Source organism: Staurois parvus, unplaced genomic scaffold, assembly GCF_062004578.1.
Source record: "Staurois parvus isolate SC_StPar_1 unplaced genomic scaffold, SC_StPar_1.0 ptg000298l, whole genome shotgun sequence".
In the NCBI taxonomy this organism is placed as follows: domain Eukaryota; kingdom Metazoa; phylum Chordata; class Amphibia; order Anura; family Ranidae; genus Staurois; species Staurois parvus.
In genome coordinates, this window is record NW_028318094.1 from 6,493,546 (window position 1) to 6,504,190 (window position 10,645).

Consider the following 10,645-nt stretch of genomic DNA (forward strand, 5'->3'; position numbering starts at 1 on the left):
GTATGTGAATACAGAACCAATTTAAAGCAAATAAATATTCTGTCGACACAGGCCCTATCCTACAGCAGTCAGTTTTCACTTTACTGAAGACCTGTAAATAAATAAATCCCTATTGGTTACTTTGTTAGAATTAATGTTTGCACCTCCCTATGACACAAATCCATTTCTGTAAAGATTTCTACAAAAGAGAGTGCTTGTTCATTCTTATTCTGAAGCACAAACTAAACACATAATCTTGAATTATATTCCTGAATTAGCTAATTACTAAATAATGCATTGTGTTCTTTTATTCATGAACAGCCCAACAAGGCTCAAGGGACTAAAACAAAGAAAATATAAATACAACTTCCAAATTAACAAACATGGGCGACTATAGACAATAAGTAAGAGAATGTCCGATATAAAAACTTTGCAAAACTTTTAGCCCAGAAACAGGGGATGTACATTGATTAACAGGCAGAGGTCGGCAGGAGTCCCAAATACCTGGGGTGTTCTAAATTATTCACAAGTATGCATCATTTATGGGCTAGAAATCATCACAGAAAACTCAGCTGCATTTTGACAGTTCACATACTTATCTTTTTTTTTTTAACCATACTAAATTATTTATACAAGAAAAGAGCATCATAAGGCATCTCATTCAGATGCAGAACAACATTTCCAAAATCTATCCTTAGTAACCCTAATCCTAACTGATTTCTTCTTAGTTTCTTGGGAGGAAGGAAATCCAAACAAGAAAAGCCCTAGAGACTGGACTGGAGAGCTTTCCTATGGATTTAGCATTTTAGTGCAAGGGTTATTAAAGAATAGCTCCTAATTGGATGGCTCCTGTCCAATTAAAAGCCACACTCAAAACTCAACTGTGATCAGGTATGTGTTAGCCATATAAAACCTCCTTATTAAATGACAGCAACTTTTTTCAAGGTGTTCAGGTTTCTTGGGGCAAGTAAGCTGCTATAAAGAGAACTAGTTCTTTTTAACTAACCTGCAGAGTATATAGCAGCTGTACATAGTGCAACCAATCTTTACAGCACCTTTGCCAAGAAGGAGGCTGTGAAGAATTGACCAGACTGTACATATATATGCGTATGAGGCATCATGATGCTTGCAGGGATTTGTGGAAGCAGAGATGAAACAGTATTGCAGCCTTAGAAGCAGCATGAAGCCAGCTAGACCACAGAAAGACGTGATGTAGTAATCTGGTTAGTAGGAACCTGACTATTTGTATTCAAAGTGGAACTGAACTCAAAAAGTGAAGATTTGCCAAGTTATATGATAAATCTAGAAATGTTAATTGTGCCCAAGAAGCATCCGGAAAAATATACATTTGTCTGAAATTTGTTAGGACTGCAGTACACTGGGGTTTCATTATGTGCCCTCTGAAGTGAACACATATATTTGCAAATGTGTGCAAACTAAACCCCGTGTTTTAACATGAACAATTAGACAGAGTCATTTTGGTTTGTTGCAGACCAGCTTGTAAGTAAGCTGGGAATTTTTGTTTGTTGTTTTTTAACATGTCGCCTTCCATGTGCAAAGACCAGGCATAGGTTGGGGTGGTTGTCATTTGTTTGTACTGTTGGTAAATTGGTGTGCAGACACACCGGATACCTTCGCTAACACTGTGCTATTTCTGTGTGTCCACTGCGTCCCTATACCTTTAAGGAGGGCTGGGCTCCCTGCTTGCATACTTGCTCTCAATCTATCCATTATTATATATGTGCTCCAACTTTGGAGACTTTCAAAATTTATAGAATTAGGACTGCAGTACACTAGGGTGCCGTGAGGTGGCCTCTGCAGCTTACGCATAGATTGCAAATGTAAACCCCAAGTTTTAACGTGAACTGTTAGGGTTAATTTGATTTGTTGCAGGCTGGCTGGTAAGTGAACTGGGAATTTTTGTTTGTTGTATTTTTTACATGCACTGCCCTTACATGTGTTCCTTGCTGCAAAGGCCAGTTATACAGTAGGTTGGGGTGGTTGCAATTTGTTGGATTTGTCTGAAATTTGTCCAGAAAAATAGAAGTGCAGTTTCTGGTATGGGTGCTTAGGAACTCCTGTACCAACAGTCCCATTGCTGTTTAGCTGCAGGGTGAGATTAATGCACTGCTGCTTTTGATCGCTAATCTCCCGAGATCTGGAGTGAGATTTCCAGATGTCACTACAATTCTGCTCACCATTGCTTTTGCTGGATGCTCTGACATGAAGGAAAGACAAGGAAAAGCCCTGCCTCTACCGAGATGGGTGTCTCTACACATTGACAAAGTGCTGAACAAGGCATTGCAAGTCGGTAAGGGGGAAAGGTCAGCTGCTGGGAGACCACAGGCAATACTTCTGACTAATCCTTTGCCCTCTACCTACCTTTTCGTTCGCACAGCTTCCAAAGTTCATTTAGGCTGGTGACACATGTGCAATTGCTGCTAGTGACAATTCGCCAGTTGCAGGATCTCTAAGGCTCCATGTCTGTCCCTATGGAATCACTACCTCTGTAACCACATGTAGCAAGGTGCCACCTTGTCGTTGTCCTGAATGCTGATGAATATCGATGAATGGATACTAGCAATGAAAACAACATCTCACAGTCTTAGCTACAAAAGGAGTGATTCCATAGGGACAAAACAGGTAGCTCTCTTAGTGATCCTGCCGTTGTTGATTTTGGAAAATTGTCAGTTGCAGGATTGATAGTGGCAGAGTCGCTCAAATGTCATCAGCCTTGGTGTGATAACAGTAAAGCTCTAGTCACACTCACAAGCCCTTTAAAGCGGAATGGACAAGAATGTTTCTCTGGTAGTGGTTCTTTTACCAGCCCATAATAAAAAGTATTCTATGTTCACACATGCAGTGGTCATGATGACCTTATATGACCAGAATTCCCACCCTGCACATTTGGCAACTGTGTAGCCAATTTAAATGTGCAATGTTTACTCCATCCTTACAACCCACATTTCTTTTGTTTTTACTATATTTTGTATGTACTGTGGGCACACAGTGTATGAAAAAAAAAAAAAAAGTACAATCCAACGGTGCTTTTATGTTAAAATGACAAATAACCCACCACACGTATGAGTTCTGACTGTACAATTTCTTTGACTGCCTCACGGTGGGGATTTGCACAATCAACTTATGCACACAACATAAACACTACATTAGCGAGTGAACATGCAAACAAAAATCACATGATTCTGTGTGCATTCATAAAGCCGCAAGATGCACATTTTTGCGTGTGAAAAATGTGACACAAACGCAGCAATACTCGCTGCTAAAAAATGCACAAAGTTCCAAAAATTCCTGAGCTTCTTTGCCACATTTGTTGCATGTAGGGCAGCCCATTCAAATAAATGAGTTGTCCTATGCATGAAGCACTATATGCTACACACAGGCAGTCCCCAAGTTATGAACACAATAGGGTCTGCAAGTTTGCTCTTAAGATGAATTTGTATTCACGTTGGAACAGGTACATTTTTTAAGTGTAGCTCCAGCCCAAAAAAATTTTTACATTTTTTTCTGGATAGCATAGGGAAGGATTAACACCCTTTGCAGTCTGTACTTCTGTTAGGAAGATTGCACCTCACTTTCTGTCTCTGTGACAATTGGATTTTGGTAATTTTGGGTTGTCATGGAAACAAGAATTGGTGATAAACCTTCAGTGGAGTTAACTTTTTCTCATGACAACTCTTACAGAAGTGAATTTCCCTTCCTAGGGGTAGATTTTCTCTCCCTCCGTTTGTAAGTACAAATTATTCGTAACTCGTTTTCTCTTTGGTTACAGTAGTATGGCAACAATGCTGATCCCAAGAAACAATCACCCTTGAAATGGTGGTCTGAATTGTAACCTTATCTATTGAGATGCCCGTTTCATATGGATCTGTCTTGAAGTCTTGTTACAACATTTGCTGAATTGTTTTGTACCTGTTAATTCTTTAAAAAAGCTTTATCGACAAAATAAATAAATAAATATAAAAGAGAATTTTGACTTACCTGTATTCCATATCTTGGTGTGCAGTACAGGACAGTTATCTGTAGTCCTTGAACATGGGTTATATGCTGCTACCGTCAGGTGATTGGACACTGGCAAAACCTTTGCTAAGAATACCTCCCCAGTGCATCCTCATATAAATCCATAAACTCTATGGAACTAAAATTTTAAAGCATGCAATAAGGAAAAACAGAACGGACCTGTACTGCACTCCAAATATGGAATTTACAGGCAAGTCAAGATTCCCATTACGCTAATTGTACAAGCAAAGCGTTTGTAAAGCCAAATACCTTTGAAGGGAATGGATACAGCAAAAACCCATCCCTTTAGAGTACTAAGAGCCAGATGCTGGTCTAGACCAGACTGGAGAAGGCCAGGATGCAAGGAATAGGGTTGTGGTGTATATTTTTGCACAGGCCAAAATAGACCTTCCAAGTGTGATGGTTGAATTCTATGAAAAGTAGTTTTTTTTTCTCTGAGCAAGATGGTGCGGGGGATGCTGCGCACATCGAGAACTGAGCAAAGGGAAGCACCTCAAACAAGGTTATCATGAGGCCCAGAACCTCCATGTAAAAGCGAGTCGAGAGTGCCTGGTTAATATATGAGTCTGACAATTGGAACTTAAAGAAGCAATCTTTTCCAGAGGAAAGAACATTTTTGCTTGGGTCATGTCTAAATAAGTCCCAAATACTCTAGGCATTGGAAATCAGGAGGGCAGACTTCTTGAAGTTGATCACCCATCTGAATGTTTGAAAGAGCTCAATCATCCTTTGAATGTAGGAAGACAAAACAAAGACCAGACAAAGGCTAGTACACACTGGGGTTTATTTACTAAAGCTGGAGAGTGCAAAATCAGGCTCACGTCTGCACAGAAACCAACCAGCTTCCAAAGTTTTATAGCCAAAGCTTAATTGAACAAGCTGAAGTTAGAAGCTGATTGGTTTATATGTAGAAGTGAGCCTGATTTTGCATTCTCCAGCTTTAGTAAATAAGCATCACTGCATCAATAAGTGAGCTCAAAGTGGAAAGCATGTGGCAAGAAACCATAGCTTGTCTCTCATACAATGAATAAGTTGAAAATTCCTCTTTAGGATCTTCCTTTGCATCGACCTCACCCTCATCCTTCTGACTATCGTTCTTGAAGAGGTTAAGAGGAGCAGGGTCATACTTCTGAAGAGATTCAAGTAGTGGAGAGGCAGAAGAGCTCTTTATCATCCTAAAGACTGAAGATCAAGAAGGAGAAGGAGCTTCGGAAAAAATATGTAGAAAGGTAGTAGTGAAGAAAATGAAAAAGGATTGGCGTTATAAACTTCTCCAGAGGAGAAAAGGTCAATTACCTAAGGACACTAGCAAAAAATTGGAGTCCAAGGAGTGGGTGGGGTTATATGAAGGTGCACTACTAGAGGGTATTCCCAGCAAAGTTTTTGCCGGTGTCCAATCACATGAAGATAGCGGCATGGAACCCATGGTCTAGGAGTACAGATCCTGTGTCCTATACTGCACAATTAAGATATAACGTATTCTGATAACTGTATGCTATTGATGATCCACATTGGCTCACAACTGATATGATCCAGAAATATTTAGACAGAATAAAGGTGAATAAGGCACCTGGACCAGATGTCATACACCTGCGGGTCCTTAAAGAAGTGAGCTCTGTCATTTCAAAGCCATTGTTTCTAATTTGTTGGGACTCTTTAATGACTGGCATAGTACCACTGGAATGGCATAAGGCCAATGTGGTGCCTATATTTAAAAAGGGGTCAAACTCTTTACCAAATAATTATAGACCTGTTAGTTTAACTTCTATAATTGGGAAGATACTGGAGAGTTTAATAAAAGACCACATAGATGAGTTCTTGCTGGAAAAAAATATTTTAAACAACAGACAGCATGGATTCATGAAAGACAGAAGTTGTCAAACAAATCTGATTTCTTTTTATTTGGAGGGGAGCAAAACCTTGGACAGAGAGGTGGCGGTGGACATGGTATACTTGGACAGAGGGGTGGGGGTGGATGTGGTATACCTTGATTTTGCAAAAGCGTTTGACACAGTTCCACACACACGGCTAATATGTAAGGTAAAGTCAACAGGCTTGGAAAAATCAGTATGTAAATGGATAGAAAACTGGCTAAAAGATGGTATTCAGAGATTAGTGGTTAATGATTCATACTCTGAATGGTCTGGGGTCATCAGTGGTGTACCCCAAGGTTCAGAGTTGGGACCCTTACTTTTTAATATATTTATAAACGGATATAGGGTCTGGGATTAAAAATAGCATTTCAGTATTTGCAGATGACACCAAGCTGTGCAGTGGAATAACGTCCTTACAGGATGTCTTCAACTTACAAGCCGACCTCAATGCTCTGTTTAATTGGGCGACTATGTGGCAAATAAGGTTTAATGTTGATAAATGTAAAGTTATGCACTTGGGGACTAAGAATATGCATGCATCATACATACTAGGGGGGGTACAACTGGGGGAATCAATGGTGGAGAAGGATCTGGGAGTTGTGGTAGATCACAAGCTTAATAATGGCATGCAATGCCAAGCTGCGGTTTCTAAACTGAGCAAAATCCTCTCTTGTATTAAAAGAGGTATAGACTCCAGAGAGAGATATCATATTACCCCGGTACAAATCATTAGTAATGCCTCCTCTGGAATGTGCAGTTCAATTTTGGGCACCAATTCATAAAAAGAACATTGAGGAACTGGAGAAACTACTGAGAAGGGCAACCAAACTGATACGAGGCATGGAGGAGCTCAGCTATGAGGAAAGATTAGAGGAACTGAATTTATTCTCTCTTGAGAAGAGGAGATTAAGGAGGGATATGATCAACATGTATAAATACATCAGTGGTTCATATAGTGAACTCGGTGTAGAGTTATTCACCTTGAGGTCATCACAGAGGACAAGGGGACATTCTTTACGTCTGAAGGAAAATAAATTTAATCTCCAAATATGGAAAGGTTTCTTCACAGTAAGAACTGTGAAAATGTGGAATAGACTCCCTAAAGAGTTGGTTCTGGCCAGCTCCGTGGATTGCTTTAAAAAAAAGGCCTAGATTCTTTCTTAGATAAACAGAATATAACTGAATACTAACATTTATAGGTAAGGTTGATCCAGGGAATATCCAATTGCCTCTCGGGGGATCAGGAAGGAATTTTTTATCCTGCAGAGCAAACTGGATCATGCTTTGCTGGTTTTTTGCCTTCCTCTTGATCAACTGTGGGTATAGGATTATAACCTTTTTTTTTTTAATGGTTGAACTGGATGGACTTTTGTCTTTTTTCAGCCAGACTAACTATGTAACTATTAATGCTTGCAATACTATATTTACTTACCATGTTTCACCATACAAATAAAAACCTAATGTAACAAGCTTCAAGGATCCTTATCTTGCTGCCTGTGGACATTGTGCTTTTGATTTGTACAATCAATCTATAGCCTAGCAGAGACCAGTATGGACCAATTCTTTGGCTTCTATTGCACATACCTGGATAAGACTAAGTTTGGGATCCAAAGGTGATTGCTCACAAGGTGATGCAAGGCCTCCCTTGCAGCAGTAGGAATTCTTGTCTTAAACTACATTCCACTTTTGGCTCATATGGCTCTATGACTAGGCCAACCATTTACAAACCAAGGAGTGTAAATATCCACTACCACAAAAAATATTGTATTTTCAGAATTGTATATGGCTAATACAAATTATAGTAATGGTAGATTGTGCTCATTTTTTAATACCAGAAGTCCCTATTAATATTTTTTCCAAGATTTACATGCAGCCCAACTTGTCCAGAAAGAAACAGTGACAGGAGTCGAGAATATTGCCATGGGGGCCTATAATTGTTACTCCAACTGCTCAAGAACCCCCAGGGTGTGTTTGTGCCAACCCATGTCATTTTTGCAAGACAGACTGGTCTGATGTCAGTATGGAGAAAACATAAATAAAGGCATGTGAAGAAGGGAAATATGAAAGTGGTCAATTACGCAATGGAATATAAACCCACTATCCTATTATTTAGACAAGTACTGACACATCCAGGTCTTCTCTAACCATCCTAACACTCTACCAATTCACACCAAGCATCCAAGCATGAATTACCTTCCTGTGGTGTAGTCTTGTTCTCGTTTACTATCTCGGTTACGGTTTCTATGGATCCCTGTTCCTCTTCTTGATCCGATGTCCCATTTTGTGTTAGAGAGAGAGGACTTTCACTTTCTTCTCTAACTGCATTACCTCCAGAGTCTTGATTAAGACCGTCTGTCTTTTTCTTTTTCTTTGGCTTGACTTTGGGTTGCAAGGATCTTTTCTTTTCCATGTCAACAGCTTTCTTTCCTATCAGAAAAGACATTTAAAAAAGTCAAAGAGGACTCTTTGCCCAGGTACGGCTAGTGAAGTTGATTTTGCCAGAAGATGTACAATCAGTGCAGGCTGAAGCCATTCTACTCCAGAAAGAAAATAGCTGTGAACTTGTACAGACAAATAGGGGTCAATGTGTTTTCAATCTTTACAGAAGATTTACACATTTTTCATATATGATTTGACTAGAAAAAATTGAGACTCTTGGGTTAAAGTTGGGAAGTGAATCATAAATGAAAAAACTGGTAAATAGACTCCATAATGATTGCTAGTTCAGCTAGTTACAGGTCTGTGAACTTCCATAGACCAATGTTTAATGAATGAATATCCAGTGCTGCTGGACACAGAATGTCATAATGATCACATTAAGATGGTAACAGTTAGGCATAGCCTATTGCTATGCTTAACTGTTAGTCAACCTATGTTGGTCAGGTAGAGGTCCTTTCACCACTGCCCAGGCACTGCCAAATGGATGGTTGTGCACTGTGCTTGCATGGATATCAGAAATCTAATTTTCCCTCTCTTTTACCCAGGTTTTCTACCAGAGAACTTATGTAAAACCCCAAAGCATTATATATTTTCTGAGAGCAGAAACCCTGGAGTATAAAATGGGGTAGCGGCAATATTTTATGTCACATGAAATTAGCAGATGTTTATCAAATGCATATTTTCAGTAAAAATACACTGTATGCATTAAAATTAGCTTTAAACACAATATAGCCACCAAATATTTATAAAGGATAAAAGATGAGGTTGCAACAAGTAAATAGATACCAAACATGTCAAGCCATATAATTGTGTACTCCCGTAAAATGGTGACAAGCTTCATTATCCAAAATGTGTTACTCCTGGCGGGCTGTGGAAGTGATGCAGCTGTGTGAATCACTTCCACCCAAATATGTATTGCTAGCTGAACAAATTTACACATAGTAGGGTTGATTTACTAAAACCGGAGAGTGCAAAATCTGGTGCAGCTCTGCGTATAAATTAATCAGTTTCTAGTTTTTTTTTTATCAAAGCATAACTGAACAAGCTGAAGTTAAAAGCTGATTGGCTACCATGCACAGCTGCACCAGATTTTGCACTCTCCAGTTTTAGCAAATCAACCCCAGTGTGTTTAAAATCCCATTCTACCAGCTGCTGTTTATAAGATGCGCAGGCAGGTAAGTGGTTAAAGTGTTACTAAACCCACAACAGTAAAATCAGTCTGCATATGCAGAAAAGCATGCTTGTTATACTCACTGTGGAATCTAAGGGGTTAGTCCTCCTCATTGTGTAAAAAGGCTGTATGATCCTATCTTCTCTGATCCTCCCATTCTTCTGCTGTCCCCAATCCATCTACTAATAGCACAGAGCTCTTGGAGTCACTCTGCACATGCTCAGGTTGGTGTGTATTGCTAGAGTGTGTTTTGTTCTTTGGGAGAGTGCATGTGATCAGCACAAGGCCAATCAGCACTGTCCAGACAAAAAGGTCAGGGGTTATGCAGCCTCATAGGGCAGTAAGAGTATGAAAACTCCTTCTGCACGCTTTAACCAGTGCTTAGCTGGACACTGATAGAAGTCACAAGATTGCTATATACTGCTGATGAGAAAAGGTATTTAGCAGTTGTTATTTACTAAAATAATTGCATTTCAATGTTGTGTGTACTGTGGGAGACCAGATATAGTGAATGTAGGGTCCTGGGTTTAGTAACACTTTAAGGAATGAATCACCAAAGTAAATCACAGTTAATCCATGGAGGAACAGACAGCCCTTTTATAATATGGTCACACAAAATACCCCCCACCTACAGCATATGGATTACTTATACGGGCTCAACCCAAATTAAAAATCTCATGAAGAGGAACTCTGGTCAGTTAAAAAAAAATAAAAAAAATAAAATAAAATCAGCAGCTCCATATACTGCAGCTGCTGTCTTTTAATAAACACACACTTCCCAGCCCAAGGATCCAGCCCTGTCATCATCTGGCCACATTTTTGCTGGTCCTCGGGTCCCCAGCACCACCATCTTGCTTGTGGGAAGTAAGCTGTGACTACCTGGTGTTTTACACCAGCTCAGCTTCCCACTGTGCATGCACGATATGACCCAGGAGGTTACAGGTGTGGGAAATGGGAGGATCGCACTTTTGCTCTGCTCGCCTAGGCAAGCAGAGCGGAAAACTGCTAGAAATAGTAGTAGATGGGTGGGGGAGAACAGTGAGCGGAACTTTCCTTTTCAAGTGAAGTTCCATTTTATTGCGCTGGTACACATATCAATAGGCCAAAATTTTTGCTACCCATTATTTGGGCTCTATAGCTCATT

The 10,645-nt window shown here is 39.7% G+C and overlaps 1 protein-coding gene across 2 annotated transcripts in view; it reads right to left on the reverse strand.

Moving 5' to 3' along the window:
• Window positions 1–10,645, reverse strand: part of GEMIN5 (gem nuclear organelle associated protein 5) — a 103,460-nt gene that overhangs the window by 37,129 nt on the left and 55,686 nt on the right. For both annotated transcript variants that reach the window (XM_089682830.1, XM_089682828.1), the window contains exon 17: window positions 8,085–8,318. In XM_089682830.1, coding sequence (XP_089538956.1) covers window positions 8,085–8,318 — 234 coding nt within the window. The remainder of the gene's footprint in view (window positions 1–8,084; window positions 8,319–10,645) is intronic.